The sequence below is a fragment of the Pristiophorus japonicus genome, chromosome 2 (genome assembly GCF_044704955.1).
Source record: "Pristiophorus japonicus isolate sPriJap1 chromosome 2, sPriJap1.hap1, whole genome shotgun sequence".
Classification (NCBI taxonomy): domain Eukaryota; kingdom Metazoa; phylum Chordata; class Chondrichthyes; family Pristiophoridae; genus Pristiophorus; species Pristiophorus japonicus.
This window is the reverse complement of record NC_091978.1, coordinates 20,901,932-20,924,473: the sequence shown is the minus strand read 5'-3', so window position 1 is coordinate 20,924,473 and position 22,542 is coordinate 20,901,932. Positions and strand designations below refer to the sequence as shown.

Here is a 22,542-nt window from a genome sequence, read left to right as displayed (position 1 = left end):
CTTCGTAATCTATTTTTCCTTGCTTTATTGCTTTTTTACTCATTATTTGCTCTTGTTGAAAATTTTCCCAATTCTCTAGTTTCCCACTAACCTTGGCCACCTTATACGCATTGGTCTTTGATTTGATACACTCCTTTATTTCCTTTGTTATCCACGACTGGTTATCCCTTCTCTTACCGCCCTTTTTCACTGGAATATATTTTTGTTGCGCACTATGAAAGAGCTCCTTTAAAAGTCCTCCACTGTTCCTTAATTGTGCCACTGATTAGTCTGTGTTCCCAGTCTACTTTAGCCAACTCTGCCCTCATCCCACTGTAGTCCCCATTGTTTAAGCATAGTATGCTCGTTTCTGACACAACTTCCTCACCCTCAATTTCTCCCCATTCAAATAATATTCCCTTTTACTGTTTTTTTTTCCCCAAGGTGGATGACCTCACACTTTCCGACATTGTATTCCATCTGCCAAACCTTAGCCCATTCGCTTAACCTATCTAAATCTCTTTGCAGCCTGTCTGTGTCCTCGACACAACCCGCTTTCCCACTAATCTTTGTGTCATCTGCAAATTTTGTTACACTACACTCTGTCCCCTCTTCCAGGTCATCTATGTACATTGTAAACAGTTGGGGTCCCAGCACCGATCCCTGTGGCACACCACTAACCACCGATTTCCAACCCGAAAAGGACCCATTTATCCCGACACTCTGCTTTCTGTTAGCCAGCCAATTCTCTATCTATTGACAGAGCTAGGTCTTGGTCCAGTGGCAAGGGTTAACCAGGAGACCAGCTCTGCTGCACGGACCTAGTGCGCACACATATCGCAGTGTGGGCTGGCCCATGCTGGCCCTGGGCCCCGAACTCTCGCTTCTCCTGGGCCCCAATCACATCCATCTACGAACGCTTGCTGCTCCTTTGCCCCGACCTCGCCGCTCCTTCTGTACCCGCCCGCACTGCAGTCAGCCGTCGCCCTCCTGCAGCAGCACGCGCTGCTCCCTGTAGTGGTATGCCGCCGCACGCTGCTCCCTCTAATTTAAGGAAGGATATACTTGCGTTGGAGGCTGTTCAGAGAAGGTTCACTCGGTTGATTCTGGAAATGAGGGGATTGACTTATGAAGGTAGGTTGGGCTTATACAGATTGGAGTTTAGAACAATGAGAGGTGATCTTATCAAAACATAAGATAATGAGGGGGCTTGACAAGGTGGATGTAGAGGGGATATTTCCACTCATTGGGGAAACTAAAACTAGGGGACATAGTCTTCAAATAAGGGCCGCCCATTTAACAATGAGATGAGGAGGAATTTCTTCTGAGGGTTATAAATCTATGGCATTCTCTGCCCCAGAGAGCTGTGGAAGCTCGGTCATTGAATATATTTAAGGCGGAGATAGACAGATTTTTGTGCGATAAGGGGTTCTGGGAAGCGGGCGGAGAAATGTTGAGTCCAAGATCAGATCTGCCATGATATTGAATGGCAGAGCAGGCTCGAAGATCCAGGTGATCTACTCCTGCTCCTATTTCTTATGTTCTTATGACACTGAGAATTGTAAAGGAACAAAGGAACCTTGGAGTGCATGTCCACAGATCAGGTAGATAAGATGGTGAAGCAGGCTTATGGAATACTTGCCTTTATTAGCTGAGGCATAGAATACAAGAGCAGGGAGGTTATGCTGGAACTGTATAAAACACTGGTTAGGCCACAGCTAGAGTATTGTGTGCAGTTCTGGTCACCACATTACAGGAAAGATGTGATTGCATTAGCGAGGGTACAGAGGAGATTTATGAGGATGCTGCCTGGACTAGAGAATTTTAGCTATGAGAAAAGATTGGACAGGCTGGGTTTGTTTTCTTTGGAACAGAGGAGGCTGATGGGAGTCCTTTATTGAAGTGGCTAAAATTATGAGGGGCCTAGATAGAGTGGATAAGAAGGAACTATTTCCTTTAGCAGAAGGGTCAACAACCAGGGGGTATAGATTTAAAGTATGTGGTAGGTTTTGAGGGGAAATTTCTTCACCCAGAGGGTGGTGGGGGTCTGGAACTGTCTGCATGAAAGGGTGGTAGAGGCAGAAACCCTCACCACATTTAAAAGGTACTTGGATGTGCACTAAGTGCCGTAACCTACAGGGCTGCAGACCAAGAGCTAGAAAGTGGGATTAGGCTGGATAGCTCTTCGTTGGCTGGTGCAGACACGATGGGCCAAAATGGTCTCCTTCCGTGCTGTAAATTTCTATGAATCCAACACTGTCTAGGCAAATCTTGGCAACTGCTTGTAAGCTGATGGGGTCAGAGGCTAATCGCAAATACACGTACAAAACACAGGCTCTAAGTCCCTCCGACATGCACTAATGTAAGATATATATATATATACCTGTAATAAAGTTTTGTACCAGTACACATTTCCTTCATGTTGGCATATTTTGTGGACTTGGCTCAAAATGAAACATACAGTAAATTCGAATTGGATGAGGTAGGAATATATACAAGTCAGAAAGCACATTGTACAGCTGGAAAACTACCTACCAATGAGAAAGTAACGACTGGGAGAGGCGGTGGGGTAGGGAGGGGGGCGAGGAGGTGGTTGCAAAGAAATCCTGAATGACCATTCGGGTTATGGAACTAAAGCGGTTGAGCTACAGATTGGCCATGATCTAATGAATGGCAGAGCAAGCCTGGGGATTGAATAGCCTATTGCTGTTTCTGTGTTCCTATTTACTGTCATCATCATCATAGGCAGTCCCTCGGAATCGAGGAAGACTTGCTTCCACTCCTGAAGTGAATTCTTTGGTGGCTGAACAGTCCAATACAGGAATTACGTTGACTATGTCCTGGAGTTCAGCCTCTCTGTGTGCACAGACGCAGGCGTCATCCGCATACTGTAGCTCGACGACAGAGGTTGGTGTGGTTTTGGACCTGGCCTGGAGACGGTGAAGGTTGAACAGCTTCCCACTGGTTCTGTAGTTAAGCTCCCCGCTGGAGTGGAGCTAATCAACTGTGAGGTGGAGCATGGCAGCGAGGAAGATTGGGAAGAGGGTTGGGGTGATGACGTAGCCCTGTTTGACCCCAGTCCAGACGTGGATTGGGTCTGTGATGGATCCGTTGGTAAGGATCACGGCCTGCATGTTGTCGTGGAGCAGGCGGAGGATGGTGACGTACTTTTGAGGGCATCCGAAACGGAGGAGGACGCTCCATAGACCCTCGCGGTTGACAGTGTCAAAGGCCTTTGTAAGGTCGAAGAAGGCCCTGTGTAAGGGCTGGTGCTGTTCTCTGCATTTTTCCTGTAGCTGTCGCGCTGCAAAAATCATGTCCGTTGTACCCCGGAGGGGACAAAATTCGCACTGTGACTCCGGGAGGAGCTGATTGAGGAGGCCCCTAGCGACAACTTTCCCAGTGGTTGATAGCAGGGAGATTCCTCTGTAGTTGATGCAGTCGGACTTGTCCCTTTTTTTAAAGATGGTCACGATCACTACATCTTTGAGATCACCCGGCATGCTCTCCTCCCTCCTAGATGAAAAAGATGAGATTGTGTATTCGCGCCAGTAGTGCCTCTCCGCCATACTTCAGTGCCTTCTTTACTGAGGCGTATGAAAGCATTGGCCTTACGCTAAACATTAGTAAGACAAAGGTCCTACACCAGCCTGTCCTCGCCGCACAGCACTGCCCCCCCAAACATCAAGATCCACGGCGTGTCCCTGGACAACGTGGACCACTTCCCCTATCTGAGGAGCCTCCTATCAATAAGAGCAGGCTTTGAAGATGAGATCCAACACCGCCTTCAGTGCGCCAGTGCAGCCTTCGGCCGCCTGAGGAAAAGAGTGTTTGAAGATCAATCTCTCAACTGTCACCAAGCTCATGGTCTACAGGGCCGTAGTAATACCCGCCCTCCTGTATGGCTGAGATGTGGATCATGTACAGTAGACACCAAGTCGCTGGAGAAATACCACTAGCAATGTCTCCGCAAGATCCTGCAAATCCTCTGGGAGGACAGATGTGCCAACATCCCAGCATTGAAGCACTGACCACATTTGATCAGCTCTGCTGGGCAGGCCACATAGCTCGCATGTCAGACACGAGACTCCCAAAGCAAGCGCTCTACTCTGACCTCGTCCACGGCAAACGAGCCAAAGGCGGGCAGAGGAAACGTTACAAGGACGCCCTCAAAGCCTCCCTGATAAAATGCAACATCCTCACTGACACCTGGGAGTCCTTGGCCATAGACTGCCCTAAATGGAGGAAGTGCATCCGGGAGGGCGCTGAGCATCGAGTATCATCGGCGAGAGCATGCAGAAATCAAATGCAGGTAGCGGAAGGAGCGTGTGGCAAACCAGGCTCCCTGCTCACCCTTTCCCTCAACGACTATCTGTCCCACCTGCGACAGAAACAGTGGTTCTTGTATTGGACTGTTCAGCCATCCAAGAACTCATGCTAAGAGTGAAGCAAGTCTTCCTCGATTCCGAGGGACTGCTGATTGATTATGATGATAGGAATTAGTCTCTCACAGGTGGGTTATACAGTTGAAGGAAAGGGTGGGTGGGACTGGTTTGCCGCACGCTCCTTCCGCTGCCCGTGCTTGTTTTCTGCATGCTCCCGGCGATGAGACTCGGTGCTCAGCGCCCTCCCGGATGCTCTTCCTCCACTTAGGGCGGTGTTTGGCCAGGGACTCCCAGGTGTTGGTGGGGATGTTGTATTTTATCAAGGAGTCTTTGAGGGTGTCCTTGAAACATTTCCTTTGCCCACCTGGGGCTCGCTTGCTGTGTAGGAGTTCCGAGTAGAGCACTTGCTTCGGGAGTCTTGTGTCAGGCATGCGGACAATGTGGCCCACCCAACGGAGCTGATCGAGTGTGGTCAGTGCTTCGATGCTAAAGATGTCGAGAACACTGACGCTGGTGCATCTGTCCTCCCAGGGGATTTGCAGGATCTTGCGGAGACATGGTTGGTGGTATTTCTCCAGCCTATTTAGTGTTAAAATGCTGAACAATACCGTGGAAGATCTAAGTGTTAAAAACGAAGGGGTGGATGGGGCGGGAGCACATTTGACCCGTCTAGCTCATCCTGCTGCTGTAGAAACCTTTGGTGGACCCATCACCGGGTCTAACTGCCCCTTGAATAATGCCAGACCATTCCCCTAACCTGTCCAAATATTGAGTCCTTGGGTGACTGAGTGGTTCCTGACACGTTCGGAACTGAACTTTTACTAGTTTGTGCCTATATTTGCTTGTCCTGCAGTCCTGGTTTAACTTGGAATATTTCCCCTTTTAATACCTTAATATTCGAGAGGGTGCAGAAAATGCTTGCGAGAGTGATTCCAGGGATGAGGGACTTCAGTTACATGGATAGACTGGAGATGTTGGGAATGTTCTCCTTAGAGCCACGAAGAGTGAGGGGAGATTTGATCGAGGTGCTCAAGATCCCTCGGGATCTGGTCAGAGTCGATCGAGAGAAACTGTTCCCATTGGCGGAAGGGTCGAGAACCAGAGGGCACAGATTTAAGGTAATTGGCAGAAGAACATAAGAAATAGGAGCAGGGATCGGTCATTTAGCCCCTCGTGTCTGCTTCGCCATTCAATAAAATCATGGTTGATCTGATCTTGGCCTCAACCCCCCTTTCCTGCCTGCGCCCCATAACCCTTGACTCCCCAAAGGCGACGTAAAAAAATATTTTTTTACACAGCGAGTGGTTAGGATCTGGAATGCACTGCCTGAAAGGGTGGTGGAGGCAGACTCGGTCACTGCTTTCAAAAGGTTATTGGATAAGTACCTTGTTATGTATGCAATAAAGGTTCTAATTGAGTACTGTTTAACTAAGCAAGGTGTACAACCTTGGCTCTGCTTCATTTAGGCCCAAAAGTGCCTGACTCTCAAAATGGCTGGCCTTTTATACCTGAGCAGCACCATGTGTGCGCTGCTCAGTGGCCTCCAAAACGCCATCTGGTGGCTACAAACAGAATGTACATACATGACATACCTGAAGGAAAAACATTTTCAGAGCAACAGGGAAAGGATGGGATAGTGGGACTAGCTGAAGTGTTCTGGCACGGGCTCGATATGCCAAATGACTGCCTTCTGTGCTTCAGCCATTTTAATTCTATGAATATGCCTCTATAAAAGCTGCTCTCATTTGCCGCCTCTTTTTTTAAAAAATTTGTTCATGGGATGTGGGCATCGCTGGCAAGGCTGGCATTTATTGTCCATCCCTAATTGCCCTCGAAGGTGATGGTGAACCGCTGCCTTGAACTGCTGCAGTCCGTGTGGTGAAGGTACTCCCACAGTGCGGTTGGGGAGGAAATGCCAGGATTTTGACCCAGCGACAATGAAGGAACGGTGATATATTTCCAAGTCCGGATGATGTGTGACTTGGAGGGGAAAGTGGCGATGGTGTTCCCATGCGCCTGCTGCCCTTGTCCTTCTGGGTGGTAGAGGTCATGGGTTTGGCAGGTGCTGCCGGAGAAGCCTTGGCGAGTTGCTGCAATGCATCTTGTAGATGGTACACACTGCAGCCAGGGGGCGCTGGTGGCGGAGGGAGTGAATGTTGAAGGTGGTGGATGGGGTGCCAATCAAGTGAGCTGCTTTGTCCTGGATGGTGTTGAGCTTCTTGTGTTGTTGGAGCTGCACTCATCCAGGTAAGTGGAGAATATTCCATCACACTCCTGACTTGTGCCTTTTATAGATTGTGTATCGGCTCTGGGTAGTCAGTCGGTGAGACACTCGCCTCTGACCCGCTCTTGTTGCCACAGTATTTATGTGGCAGTTAAGTTTCTGGTCAATGGTGATCCCCAGGATGTTGATGGGGGATTTGGCGATGCTAATGCCGTTGAATATCAAGGGGCGGTGGTTAGACTATTTTTGTTGGAGAGATAGTCGTTGCCTGGCACTTGTGGTGTGAATGTTACTTGCCACTTATCAGCCCAAGCCTGAATGTCGTCCAGGTCTTGCTGCATGCGGGCATGGACTGTGTTTTTTTTTCTGAGGAGTTGCGAATGGCACTGAACACTGCAATCATCAGTGAACATTCCCATATCTGACCTGATGATGGAGGCAAGGTCATTGATGGAACAGACAATGAAGCAGAATGTCGGGCAGGACTTATGACGGTGGTCGATGCGATTGCACTCCCAACCAAGGCTAATTACTACCCTGACGACTTCTGATTTGCAACCCAGTGATCTGGCAGTTTGGCTCAGCCTTCTGTTGGCTTTGGTTGTTGCTCCACAAAAACTAGACCAGCTTGTGATGTGGAGGCATTGAATGTCCAAACTGGAGCTTCATTTTCATTCGCAAAAGAAACCTCAGAACTCAAACCACTGCTCCCCTCTACCCTGACCTTTGAACCCAAACCACTGCTCCCCTCTATCCTGACCTTTGAACCCAAACCACTGCTCCCCTCCACCCTGACCTTTAAAAGTAACACAGATTTGCATTTCTATAGCTCTTTTCATGACTTCAGGGCATTCAAAAGCACTTTGCAGCCAATTAAATACTTTTGAAGTGTAGTAACTGTTGTAATGTAGCATAACGATGCAGCCAATGCACGCACAGCAAAATCCCATATAACAGCAGCATAGGAACTGGAGTAGGTCATTCTGCCCCTCAAGCCTGTTATGCCATTCAATGAGATCATGGCAAATAATGGCCAAGTAATCTATTTCCGTGATGGTGGAAGGTTAAATATTGGCCAATGGAGAACTAACTTGCTCTTCTTTGCAATAAGAGCCATGGGATCTTTTCCGTCTATCTGAGTGGGCAGCCCGGGCCTTGGTTTGAAGTCCCTTCCAAAAGTCGGCACCTCCGACAGTGTAGCACTCACTCAGCACTGCACTGAGAATGTCAGCCTTGACTTTGTGCTCAAGTCCCTGGAGTGGGACTTGAACCCACAACCTTCTGACTCGGGGGAGAGAGATACCATTGAGCCACAGTTAATACCTTGCATTTTCCGATCTGGCTTTGGCCTCTGCAAAAGTGTTTAAATCCAAGCTGTACATCGCTTTTTGTAGCTTGACCCCTCTTCCTGTTTGTCTGCTTTTGTTAACCTGCCAACAACAGGTCTCCATCAGCAGAAACAACGTCATCGACAATAACATCTTGCATTCATGTCCCAAGGTAGAAACATAGAAAATAGGTGCAGCAGTAGGCCATTTGGCCCTTCGAGCCTGCACCACCATTCAATAAGATCATGGCTGATCATTCCCTCCGTACCCCTTTCCTGCTTTCTCTCCATATCCCTTGATCGCTTTAGCCATCGGGGCCATATCTAACTCCCTCTTGAATATATCCAATGAACTGGCATCAACAACTCCCTGCGGTAGAGAATTCCACAGGTTAGCAACTCTCTGAGTGAAGAAGTTTCTCCTCATCTCGGTCCTAAATGGCTTACCCCTTATCCTTAGACTGTGTCCCCTGGTTCTGGACTTCCCAACATTGGGAACATTCTTCCTGCATCTAACCTGTCCAGTCCCGTCAGAATCTTATATGTTTCTATGAGATCCCCTCTCGTCTTTCTAAACTCCAGTGAATATAGGCCCAGTCGATCCAGTCTCTCCTCATATTTCAGTCTTGCAATCCTGGGATTCAGTCTGGTGACCTTCGCTGCAGGAAGGGGAGAGCTGATGCACTGGCTGCTGAGCTGTGAAGGGAGAGATCAGAAGGTGACCGAAAGCTTGAAATAATCAACAGGTCAGGCAGCATCTGTGGAGAGTGAAACCGAGTTAACATTTTGGGTGAAGGGTCATCGACCTGAAACTTTAACTCTGCTTTCTCTCCACAGATGCTGCCTGACCCGCTGAATATTTGCAGCATTTTCTGTTTAATTTCCGATTCCAGCATCAGTATTTTGCTTTTGTGTTTGTCTGATCAAAAGCTTGATGGCTTGGCCCATGAGATGGCTTTTGAAGAGAGGTGCGGGATTTGAGGAGCGAGCTGTTCTGGTAGATGAATTAAGATGGGGTGTGTCATGTTTGTAATCTTCACATAACTGTAACCTTTATGTAACAACACTGTACACTGTATACACCTGAGAAATGCACAACTTGATCACTGGGTGAACTTGTGGGAGACACTCCTCACCTGGTCACCCAGGTATATAAAGGGAGGTCCCACGCAGGGTCAACACCGCTTGGTCCTGGGAATAAAGGTTCAGGTCACGTAGTGATCTTGTTTGCAGTACATGCCTCGTGTGATTCTATAGTAAGGTGCAAGGACACCACAGGGTGAATGGCTTACCTCGTCTGTAAATTTCTTATTGGGTGAGGTTGAACAGGTACACTGGGGTTATCTTTTTTTTTTTAAAAACTTGCCTTCATTGAAGAGCGTACAAAAGTCGATGATGGTGACTTGAGGATATATATGTGTGTGCTGAGCAGAGTCTAATAATTGCGTTTGTTGAACATTTTGACAAGGAGGCGTGATCAGAGTTTATCAAGTATTGTGATGAATTACCTGCACAGTGGACAGTGAGCACGGAACAAAAGGAAATCCGTTATGAGCCTCGAGCAAGCTGTCACGGTGGAATTTTTAAACCCCAGAGAGCTGCTTGTATAATCAGGAGCACCAGATAAAGCTGTTAATGTGTTCATTACCACTTCAGAGCTGAATGAATAATTTTGAGTTTGATTTTGTCTTTGATCTTGGAAGAAACTTTGTAGGATCTTTCCTCAGAAGATCAGATAGACAGCATAGATTGTGGCCTAATATCTCCTTATGTGGCTTGGTGTCAAATTTTGTTAACACTCCTGTGAAGCACCTTGGGACATTTTATTACGTTAAAGGCACTTGTGTCTTTCAGCTTATATTTAAAACAAAATGCATTGTTTAAAGCTATATTCTAAGACGTGTCTTCCGGATGAGGCATTAAACCGAGGCCCCGTCTGCTGCTTGGGTGAACGTAAAAGATCCCACGGCATTTTTTTCCAAAAAAAAGAGCAGGGGAGTTCTCACTGGTGTCCTGGCCAATATTTATCCCTCAGCCAACCCTAAAGGAATATGTGATCATTATCACATTGCTGTTTGAGGGAGCTTGCTATGCGCAAATTGGCTGCCGCGTTTCCTACATTACAACAATGAATACATTTCAAAAAGTACTTCATTGGCTGTAAAGCACTTTGGGGTGTCCTAAGGTTGTGAAAGGGACTATATAAATGCAACTTCTTTCTTTAAAGTCACATTATAATGTTTTGAGACCATGTGGTGCATTAATACATTCCAGTAACATTCACACACCTGTCAGCCATGCATTAGAGTTTGGGGGAAGGGGAGGGACAAGCTGTCAGGTGACTCTCAGGGTTGGGGGGAGCAAAGATGATGGGCAGCTCAACTGGTCAATCCCCAACACGAGCTGTGGAGGGTCAGAGGTCAAGCCTTTAGCTTCCTGTCTTAGAGTATTGTAATGTCTGTAAGCTGGTAATGTTTGTAGCTCCACATTATGGATGTGGACATATTGTGTACTGCAACTACAGAGTTAATAATTAAACAGACCAGGCTGTTCCGGAAGCTTCCGACAGAGCTGCCTGCCATGTTAGAAGCTGTGTGTGCTTGTGCCCTGTGAAAATATCACAATTGGCAGCGAGATGAGATTTTTCGGATGATTTAAAGCTGAAATTTTGTTAGTGAAAGATTCAGCCAGCCGACAGAGACTTTGGGAGCTTCTCTGTCTTTGGAAAATAGCTACAAAATCTGAGTTAAAATACAGCACACTGAACAGCTAGAAATTAAAATGGCAGCACCCGCAGGTATAATGGGACATTTGGGTGAATATAGACATGACCGAGAACGTTTTAAAGCGTATGTGGATCGGCTAGAAATGTATTTCACTGCAAATAACCTAATCGAAGTTCCAGGGAATGAGCCCAGAATCCGGCAATATTGGAACGTAAGAGAGCAATTTTCTTATCGGAAGCGTGTCCGAAATTGTATGAAACACTGATAAATCTGCTTGTGCCTGACAAGCCAAAGGACACAATGTTTGAAGAGATTTTAACGAAGCTGGAGCAGCACTATAACCCCAAACCGTTAGAAATTGTTGAAAGCTATCGTTTCGGGATACGGAATCAAAAGGCTGATGAAAGTATCAGTGATTTATATTATATCATTAAAAAAAGCTATCGATTCACTGTAATTTCGGAAACTTTCAAAATCGAGCATTACAGGATCATTTTGTTTGTGGGGTGAAAAATGATGCGATCAGAAGAAAGTTATTGATGACGGATGACTTGACTTGAGATCGCTTGTCAGACAGCGAGGTCGTTGGGCATGGCGGAACAATATTCCCAAGAATTAAATAATAATTATAGTCGTTAATTAACCGAGGTGAATCGCCTGCAGATTCAAAGTAAAAGACGATGGGGGCCCAAAGTCTCAGATACAGGAAATTCTAACAGAGCATCGAAGTCATGCTATAGGTGCCTGGGACAACACATTGCTCAAAGTTGTCTATGTGAAGTCAGAATGTTTCTTCTGCAGAAAGACTGGGCATCTTGCGAAGGCATGCCGACTGAAGGGTAAACCAGCTTTCAAAGCTATGAGTCCAGTGTTCAAAACTATGAGTAGAAATCCCCAGAGACTACATAGCATGGAAGAACAACGACAGGACGAGGAGATATTAGAGTTACACGTCTTCTGGAGCATGAGGTTAACGGACAGCGATTCGGAAAGCAGCAAAATCCACATAGATGTTGCAGGATTCAAGATACCAATGGAAATCGACACTGGTACATCCGTGAGTAGTACCGGAGTCGCTATACCTTGACAAATTGCGAGATTTCCCATTGGAGAAATCCATGATAGAACTGCGACGCTACTCGGGAGAGAAAATTCTTGTTGTAAGTCGTATCACCGTACCGGTGAAATACAAGGATCAATTTCAAAACTTGCCTCTAATAGTGAATGGAGACAAGCCTGTCTTACTAGGAAGAAATTGGTTGAAATCACTGAAGCTGGATTGGAGTAAGATTTTCTGTGTGGAAGCGTGATTTGCAACAACGGATGATATCAAGTAGTATTCAAAGATGTTCTGTGAAACGGGCAGATCGATTCAAGGCGAGTGTCAGGATACAGAAGGATGCTAGATCGGTTTACTACAAGCCATGTTCCGTACCATATGCACTCAAGGAGAAAGTTGAGCAAGAACTCAAAAGACTAGAGACTGAGAACATTATTTGTAAGATAGATCGATGTAATTGGGCTACACCCATTGTTGTTGTACCTAAGTCCGATGGTATGGTAAGATTGTGTGGTGATTATAAAGTAACCATAAACCAGGTTCTAGAGGGTAATGTCCCCAATACATTGCCAAATATAGAAGATTTGTTCACAACACTGACAGACAGATGTTCTCAAAACTGGATCTTACGAATGCCTACTTACAGCTTGAACTAGATGAGTCCAAGTCATGCTTGACTATAAATACTCATCTAGGCCTATATCAATTTAATAGATTACCGTTTGGAGTGTCTTCTGCCCCTGCCATATTCCAAGGGGCAATGAATCAGATTTTGCAAGGTATTGAAGGGGTTGTATGTTATTTAAATGACACATTAATTTCAACACCAAATAGGCAAATTCATAATAACATATTGAATGAAGTCCTTAAACGGCTAGAGAAGCAGAGTACGAGTGTCTGCTCGTAAGTGTGAGTTATTTAAAAACTCTGGAGTACTTAGGGTACAGAGTAGACAAAGATGGTTTACATTCAAACATGAAAAAATGGATGCAATCAGAAATGCACCCACTCCCAGGAATGTCACTGAACTTCGTTCATTCTTGGGTCTTTTGGACTATTATGGGAAGTTCCTACCAAATTTGGCGACATTATTACATCCACTGAATGAACTATTGAAAAAAAACAGGTCCATTGGAAGCGGTCAAAAGAATGCGATACAGCATTCAAGGAGTGTAAAAGCAAATTGGTGGAGAGTACCATGTTAGTTTACTATGACTTATCTAAGGAGATTAAGCTAGCATGTGATGTCTCTCTGTATGGAGTTGGGGCAGTAATCTCTCATGTATTACGTAGTGGAGTGGAGAGACCAATTGCTTTTGTTTCACGCACTCTCGGTGCCAGTGAGAGTAATTATGCACAAATTGAAAGGGAAGCTTTTGGCATTAATTTTTGGGGTCAAGAAGTTTCACAAATACTTGTATGGTCGTAAGTTTACCATTGTTACAGACCATAAGCCCCTAACAGCAATCCTCCATCCCAAGTCTCCAGTTCCAGCATTAGCTGCAGCCCGAATGCAGAAATGGCCTTTGATTTTGTCAGCATATACATATGATATTGAATATAGACAATCAGCTGATGCAATGTCTAGATTGTCTTCCCCATCACAAGTTACACCCGATAGGGAAGAAGTGTTTTAATTTTCATACATTGATGAACTGCCAGTCACAGCTGAAGAGATTGGTAGAGCAACCAAATGTGACCCAGTGATGTCAAAGGTGTATGATTATATTGCAAATGGTTGGCCAAACCAGGTAACAGACAAAGATATTCATCCATTCTTCATTTGTAGGAATGAATTATCAGTCGATAAAGATTGTATCATGTAGGGTGCAAGAGTCGTTATACCAAATAAATTCAGGAACAAATTATTAGGAGACCTCCATGACCAGCACCTGGGAATGTGCTTGACCAAGAGTTTTGCACGCAGTTACTTATGGTGGCCAGGTCTTGATAAAGATATAGAGTATATCGTAAGTCTGTGTACAACATGTCAATCAGTAAGCAAGCAACCACCATCAGTACCATTACAGCCATGGAAATGGCCTCCCAGGGTGTGGCAAAGGCTACATATTGATTTTGCTGAGTTAGAAAGACAACAATTGTTCATTGTGATAGCCATTTGAAGTAGGTTGAGGTGTTCCCAATGTGCAAAATAACAAGAAGTAAAACAGACAATTTGCGAAGATTATTTTCTTCTTTTGAAATTGTTCAGAAGAAATTATTTCGGATAATGGACCACAATTTCGTTCCGAAGAATTTGCAGTCACGAGCAAAAATGGTGTGAAACATACTAAGGTTCCACCATACCACCCTGCCTCGAATGATGCAGCAGAGCGCACTGTACAAATTGTAAAACGTGCCCTCATAAAACAAATGTTAGATCCAAATCCAAGAAAACGACAGTTGTCATTGGATCACAAATTGGCAAGTTTTCTAATTACATATGGTAATACTCCTCATACAACTACTGGTAGAACACCAGCAGAGTTGTTGCTCAAACGACAGCCACGAACCTGATTCTCGTTGTTCAAATCAAATTTGGCACAGTCTATAATAAGAGACACAATTAAGACAAAGAGAATCATGATAGAGGTAGAGTAAGAGGAAAGAAGTGTGAAATTAAACCAGAAGGTGAGAGTGAAGAACCATCACCATAAATGGTTAAAGTGCTTACTAGGAAGAGTGGTGAAGATATGTGGAACAGCCTGAAGTTAGTGAGTTTAAATGAAAAGCAAGGAAATTCCGTGGAGGTAAACGTTCCTCAGGATGAGTCTCGAATGAGTTTAAATTCGACACCATGTTTGGAAGGTTCTGTTCGAGAGCGAAGGTACCTTCTTCGAAACAGAAAGCAAGTGGTAAAGTTAAATTTGTAAATAGAAAAAAATAAGTCTATATCCTGTATTATTTATGAACACGCAAGTTATATATGATATAATGACGACTTCTTTGGAGGGAGAGGTGTAATGTCTGTGAGCTTGTAATGTTTGTAGCGCCACACCATGGATGTGGACATATTGTGTACTGCAACTAAAGAGTTAATAATTAAACGGACCAGGCTGTTCCGGTAGCTTCCGACAGAGCTGCCTGCCATATTAGAAGCTGTGCTCTGTGAATATATCACAAGTGTAGGACAGTCTGCAAAAATTTGGAGTGGTGAGGGTGTCAGGTGACTCTTGGGTTTAGTCGAATCAGAATGAAAACCCTGCGCGTGTTTTTTCTCTTTCTCTTCCCAAATGAGGTCAAATCGCAACTTCCTTACTGTTGAAATCGGCTAAATCAGTACAAGGATTCGGACCTGGAACCTTTCATAGAAACATAAACATAGAAAATAGGTGCAGGAGTAGGCCATTCGGTCCTTCGAGCCTGCACCACCATTCAATAAGATCATGGCTGATCATTCCCTCAGTACCCCTTCCCTGCTTCCTCTCCATACTCCTTGATCTCTTTAGCCGTAAGGGCCATATCTAACTCCCTCTTGCATATATCTAATGAACTGGCATCAACAACTCTCTGCGGCAGGGAATTCCACAGGTTTACAACTCTGAGTGAAGAAGCTTCTCCTCATCTCAGTCCTAAATCGCCTACCCCTTATCCTAAAACTATGTCCCCTGGTTCTGGACTTCCCCAACATTGGGATCATTCTAACCTGTCCAGTCCCGTCAGAATTTTATACGTTTCTATGAGATCCCCTCTCATCCATCTAAACTCCAGTGAATAAAGGCCCAGTTGATCCAGTCTATCCTCATATATGACAGCCCAGCCATCCCTGGAATCAGTCTGGTGAACCTTTGCTGCACTCCCTCAATAGCAAGAATGTCCTTCCTCCGATTGGAAGACCAAAACTGAACACACTATTCCAGGTGAGGCCTCACCAACATCCTGTACAACTGCAGTAAGACCTCCCTTCTCCTATACTCAAATCCCCTAGCTATGAAGGCCAACATAATATTTGCCACCTTCACCACCTGCTGTACCTGCATGCCAACTTTCAATGACTGATGAACCATGACACCCAGATCTCATTGCACTTCCCCTTTTCCTAATCTACCGCCATTCAGATAATCTGCGCTTGTGTTTTTGCCCTCAAAATGGATAACCTCACATTTATCCACATATTATATTGCATCTGCCATGTATTTGCCCACTCACCAAACCTGTCCAATCACCCTTCAGCGTCTTAGCGTCCTCATATCTCACACCGCCACCCAGTTTAGTGTCACCTGCAAACTTGGAGATATTACACTCGATTCCTCCATCTAAATCGTTAATGTATATTGTAAAGATCTGTGTAACTCAGTAATTCACTGCCTTAAAATGGCCGAACCTTTTGAGGGGAGCTTGTGACTGCCCGACCTGTACAGATCCTTTACACACTTCCTCATGCATCCATTGGGGTTATTCAGTAGAATCAAGTTTGGCATTGTTGGTGGGGAAACTAACTGGTGCAGTATTCTCACTGGTCTGTGCCCATGTGTACTTCCACACAACCTAAAGGATACATTGAGTTCTTTTTCAATCTTCCAAGACTTGTGGTCAGAGGCTCTGGTATTTCCCATAAACTGCTTCTTGGGCAGTTCCCCGGAGTCGAGGATGACTTGCTTCCACACTGAAATGCATTCTAAGGTGATTAAAACCAATGCGGGCCTGATGTTCCAGGTCCAGAACTTCATGTTCAAGGTTGGAAGATGCCTGTGCGTGAATTCTTTTAACGTGGGGTGGCCGTTGCACACCAGCTACCACACAAACTTGACAGAGCAAGGTCTTGGTCCAATGGCAAGGGGAGCCAAGACAATTGGAGACCAGGCTCTGCTGCATAGGCCTCGTACGCATACGCACACGCACCTATTGCGCCCCTCCCTCAGGTCCCCTCCCCTTGGTTCCTTTTTCTTCCCATATAATGAGTCGGACTATCACTATCACCATGAGACAATCACAATCACTAGGGGGGTAGTGCTGGACAGGCTAATGGGACTCAAGGTAGACAAGTCCCCTGGTCCTGATGAAATGCATCCCAGGGTATTAAAAGAGATGGCGGAAGTTATAGCAGATACATTCGTTATAATCTACCAAAATTCTCTGGACTCTGGGGAGGTACCAGTGGATTGGAAAGCAGTTAATGTAACGCCTCTGTTTAAAAAAGGGGGCAGACAAAAGGCAGGTAACTATAGGCCGGTTAGTTTAACATCTGTAGTGGGGAAAATGCTTGAAACTATCATTAAGGAAGAAATAGCGGGACATCTAGATAGGAATAGTGCAATCGGGCAGACGCAGCATGGATTCATGAAGGGGAAACCATATTTAACTAATTTACTAGAATTCTTTGAGGATATAACGAGCATGGTGGATAGAAGTGTACTGATGGATGTGGTGTATTTAGATTTCCAAAAGGCATTCGATAAGGTGCCACACAAAAGGTTACTGCGAAGATAGAGATATGTGGAGTCAGAGGAAATGTATTAGCATGGATAGAGAATTGGCTAGCTAACAGAAAGCAGAGAGTCGGGATAAATGGGTCCTTTTCGGGATGGAAATTGGTGGTTAGTGGTGTGCCACAAGGATCGGAGCTGGGACCACAACTGTTTACAATATACATTGATGACCTGGAAGAGGGGACAGAGTGTAGTGCAACAAAATTTGCAGATGACACAAAGATTAGTGGGAAAGCGGGTTGTGTAGAGGACACAGAGAGGCTGCAAAGAGATTTGGATAGGTTAAGCGAATGGGCTAAGGTTTGGCAGATGGAATACAATGTCGGAAAGTGTGAGGTCATCCACCTTGGCGGGGGGGTGGGGGGAAACAGTAAAAGGGAATATTATTTGAATGGGGAGAAATTACAACATGCTGAGGTGCAGAGGGACCTGGGGATCCTTGTGCATGAATCCCAAAAAGTTAGTTTGCAGGTGCAGCAGGTAATCAGGGAGGCGAATGGAATGTTGGCCTTCATTGCGAGAGGGATGGAGTACAAAAGCAGGGAGGTCCTACTGCAACTGTATAGGGTATTGGTAAGGCCGCACCTGGAGTACTGCGTGCAGTTTTGGTCACCTTACTTAAGGAAGGATATACTGGCTTTGGAGGGGGTACAGAGACGATTCACTAGGCTGATTCCGGAGTTGAGGGGGTTACCTTATGATGATAGATTGAGTAGACTGGGTCTTTACTCGTTGGAGTTCAGAAGGATGAGGGGTGATCTTCTAGAAACATTTAAAATCATGAAAGGGATAGACAAGATAGAGGCAGGGAGGTTGTTTCCACTGGTCGGGGAGACTAGAACTCGGGGGCACAGCTTCAAAATACAGGGGAGCCAATTTAAAACCAAGTTGAGAAGGAATTTCTTCTCCCAGAGGGTTGTGAATCTGTGGAATTCTCTGCCCAAGGAAGCAGTTGAGGCTAGCTCATTGTATTCAAGTCACAGATAGATAGATTTTTAACCAATAAGGTAATTAAGGGTTATGGGGAGAGGGCGGGTAAGTGGAGCTGAGTCCACGGCCAGATCAGCCATGATCTTATTGAATGACGGAGCAGGCTCGAGGGGCTAGATGGCCTACTCCTGTTCCTAATTCTTATGTTCTTATGACTACTTGCATTCATTGGGACCCCATATGGCTGTAACCACTATTTTTGTAGGCACTTGGGCATTGTAACAAGCTATCGGTTATGAACAAGTACTATTTGTGGGCATAAAATTAGGACAAGTTATAAGATGAGCATATTCTGATTTCAGCCTTCAATTTCAACCTTCAGGGTAGCTGAACAACAGTAACCGTAGCTTGCATTTCTATATGCCACTCCTCCGAGGCATAATCAGGTGAAAAATGGATGTTGAGCAACAGGAGGAGATATTGGGTGGGCTGACCTAAACCTTGGTCAAAGAGCTGTTTTTTTTTGAGAGCGGCTTAAAGGAGGCGAGGGAGGTGGAGAGGCGTATTCGTTTTCAGGAAGGAATTCCAAAGCATGGAGCCTAGTTGGTCATGGGTGAAGTGGGCGATGCACAGAGGCCAGAGTTGGAGGAATGGAATGTATTTGGTTAGTTGGGGTTGTAGGGCTGGAGGAAGTTGGAGACGGAGCAGGGAGGGGCGAAACGATGAAGGGATTTAAACATAATGAGAAATTTTAAATTGGTTGAGTTTGGGGAAACCAGGAGCCAATGTAAGGCAGGTACGATGGGTGGGGCTTGGTAGGGGAGAGGATCCAGGCAGTAGAGTTTTGGATGAGTTGAAGTTCACGGAGGATTTGGAGATTAGCCAGGAGATCTCGTGCAGAAGAGATGACTGCAGCCCTCACCAATATATGTGACTTTTACACTCATTTGTGCTGGAGTTAACTTTTTAAAATTTATTTTTTTCCAGATACTCCAACCCCAACTGTGAACGGGTACTTCTTCCAAGAAAGTGGTGAGTGAATTGAATGAAATGTTGCAATTACCAGAAGCGGAATGTAAATACATTTATTGGCGGTTAAAACAATATCTGCGTTTTCAGGAAAGGAGGTACGGAAAGTCTGCTTGTGTTATCTTAAAATATTAACCCTGTACGTGTTATCCCGGATCCTGAGAGTTAGCTTTTTTTTAAAAAAAAGTGTTGGTTTGATTATTTATGGCTCTTCGCATTGCAACCTGGTGTAGGAATGCACTTGTTTTCAAAGGGAGGTTGATTTGTGACGAGTCCGATAGCAGTGTTTGCTTGCGTTACAATCGCTGTACTTCAAAGTCGTTCATTTGTATGTGAAGCACTTGGCGATGGTGGAAAGGGCAAATAGAGCACCTCAAACCCAGATTCTCTCCGATAACCACCAACTATTTAATTGGTTTTTAAACCCAAAAAGATGTGGGAATGGGAATGTAAACTAAGATTCTCTAACAGTTTGTCCTTTTGGGGGGGGGGAAGAGAGAGAGAGATGTGTTGATATGGACACTTCTTTACAATAATGGGTGCAAATAATTTCAGGGCTAAGATGTAAGCAAACCAGAAGATGGATGGGTTTGAAAAGATTTTGTTGAACCTGGGTAAAGAAGTTTTTTCCCACTGTTTAGAAAGTGGGAACTTGCATTTGAACAGCACCTTTTCTGCTCCTCCGGACATTCCGAAACACTTCACAGCCGTTTTGTTGCTTTTGTTTTTTTTGTAGGGAGAAGTGGGGCTTGATTTGTGCACAGTAAGATCCCGTAAACAGTAGCAGCAACTTGTATTTATATAGCGCCTTTAACGTAATTAAATGTCCCCAGGTGCATCACCGCAGTGGACATCGAGCCACATAAGGAGATATTGGGGTAGCTGACCAAGCTTCATCGGTAAAGTAGGTTTTATGGAGCATCTTAAAGGGGGAAAGAGAGGTGGAGAGATTTAGGGATTAACAACCCGTTAATCTGTTTGATGGATTGGGGCACAGTAGCGAAGTGGTTGTGTTACTGGGCTAGCAATCCAGAGGCCTGAACTAATGATCCGGAGATGTAAGTTCATAATCTGACCACGGCAGCTGGGGGGGGATTTAAATTCAGTTCATGAAATAAATCTCTGACATTAAAGAGCTAGTGTCAGGAATGGTGACCATGAAGCTGTCGGATTGTCAGAAAAAAACATTTGGTTCACTAATGTCCTTTTTTTTTAAGGGAAGGAAATCTGCCATCCTTACCCGGTCTGGCCTATATGTGACTCCAGACCCACAGCAAAGTGGTTGACTCTTAACTGCCCTCTGCAAGCCTCACAGTTGTACCAAACTGCTGTAGCAAAAGTGAGCAGTGTGGGAGTACCTTCACCACACGGACTGCAGGGCAAGAAATGCCGGCCTTGCCAGCGACGCCCACACCCCGTGAACAAATAAATTTTTTTAAAAAAGTACCAGGGGATCTTTGCGGCCCACCTGAACAGCACGAGGCCTCGGTTTAACATCTCATCTGAAAGACAGTGCAGCATTGAATTGTGTCAGCACACTTGTCCTGGAGTGGGTAAGCTAACAATTAAAAGAAAGACTTGGATCTATATAGCGCCTTTCACGACCACCAGACCTCTCAAAGTGCCATACAGCCAATGAAGTACTTTTGGAGTGTAGTCACTGTTGTAATGTAGGAAACGCAGCAGCCAATTTACACACAGCAAGCTCCCACATACAGCAATGTGATAATGACCAGATAATGTGCGTTTTTTTTAATGTTGTTTGAGGATAAATAGTGGCCAGGACACCGGGGATAACTTCCATGTTCTTCTTCGAAATAGTGCCATGGGATCTTTTAAGTCCATTTGAGAGGGCAGACGAGGCCTCGGTTTAACATCTCATCTGAAAGACAGCACCTCTGACCGTGCAGCACTCCCTCAGCCCTGCATTGGCATGTCAGCCTAGATTTCTCTGTGCTCAAGTCCTTGGATGGGACTTGAACCCACAACCTTCTGGCTCAGAGGCGAGTGTGCTACCTACTGAGCCACAGCTGACACCATTTAATTTGCTCCTTGTCTCTGTCCCACTCTCCCCAGCAAGTAAATGTAATTTTTCTGCCCACACTCTGTGACCCAAAATAACAGTTACCAATGTTTAACAATATTCCCACCAGGATTCTGGGTGAGTGTCCACTTGAGTATTGCAGAATGACCCTCCTTGCTGTTCATCAACCTCCGTTAGTCAGCAGGTGTCTGATCTCCGGCCTCCATACAGCTGAGTATGCAACTCTTGCACACTTATGTGTTTTTATTTGTTCTTGGGCTGTCCTGTGGCATTGACAAGGCAGTGTTTATTGGCCAATCATTGTAGTCCTGGGGGCATCCAGTTAATCACGTAGGGCCCAAATTTCCCCAGGAGTTGCTCTGTTTGTTTTTTTTTTGGAGCAACTAGATTATTTTTGGAGTAACTTAAAAATTGCAATTCTCCCCATTTAATCTGTGCCAGTGTAAGTGAGTGAGTTAGGTTTTTTTTTCGAAATGGGTTGTTACCAAGCACTTATGCCTGTTTTGGCCAGCTAAAAGTTACTCTAAGCTAACTTAGGCCAGCGTATGAGGCCACTTGTGTCCGCTCTGAAAAACCTTGCGATGAAATAAGAAATCAGCGCAGGTAGTCAGAGATCGGCGGGGCGGAGGTTGGGGGAAAGTGAGATGCTGAAATGCACTAATCACCTTCACAACATCATCACACCATCTTCATCACAACACCTTCACAATGTTAGCAATAATAAATGAAAACTAAATCAATTACTAAAAAATAGAAAGGCCAACCTCGCTGACTGCAGCACACCGGCAAGCCCTATGGCCAGGGCTAGGGACAGCTCCTCCAGCTCCTGCTCTCCTGGGCTGGTCTAAGTGAGCGCAGGAAGGCAGCGGCCGGCCTGTGCGGCAGGCCATTTGGCCCGGGATAGGGGCGGCGTGCTTTGGGCCCCTCCCGCACAGCCTGCAGATGTCGCAGAGATTCGGGCTGCGAGGAGCTACTGCGCATGCACGCACACTTTAGCACGCATGTGCAGAAGTCCTGGCACTGTTTTCAGCCGCGGGACTGGGCTCCGCCCCCGAATCCAGTTGCCACGCTGCGCCACCATCGAGGAGAGGCTGGGGAGCGGTCAAATTTGGCCTTAAGAATTTTGGCGCCCTTTTTGTTCCAGAAAAGCGGTGCACCTCTGGTGATTGCGCCAGAAATCTGTACTGGCCAAATTTGGGCCCATAGTGTGGGACTGGAGTCGGGCAGAGGTCAGACTGGGCAGGTTCCATTCCCTGAAGAACATTAGTGAACAGTTGGGTTTTTAACAACACGGTCATTTTATTTCTGACTATAGCCCATACATTTCACGTGTTCAAAACACAACTTGCTGGGGATTTGAACTCGTGACCTCTGGGTTGCTAGGTCACTGTAACCTTTGTAATCTGAAA

The 22,542-nt window shown here is 45.5% G+C and overlaps 1 protein-coding gene across 1 annotated transcript in view; it reads left to right on the top strand.

The window, feature by feature from the left end:
* Positions 1–22,542, top strand: part of slc4a11 (solute carrier family 4 member 11) — a 215,314-nt gene that overhangs the window by 24,357 nt on the left and 168,415 nt on the right. The window contains exon 2 of the mRNA XM_070861178.1: positions 19,048–19,092. Within this exon, the coding sequence (XP_070717279.1) occupies positions 19,048–19,092 (45 nt within the window). The remainder of the gene's footprint in view (positions 1–19,047; positions 19,093–22,542) is intronic.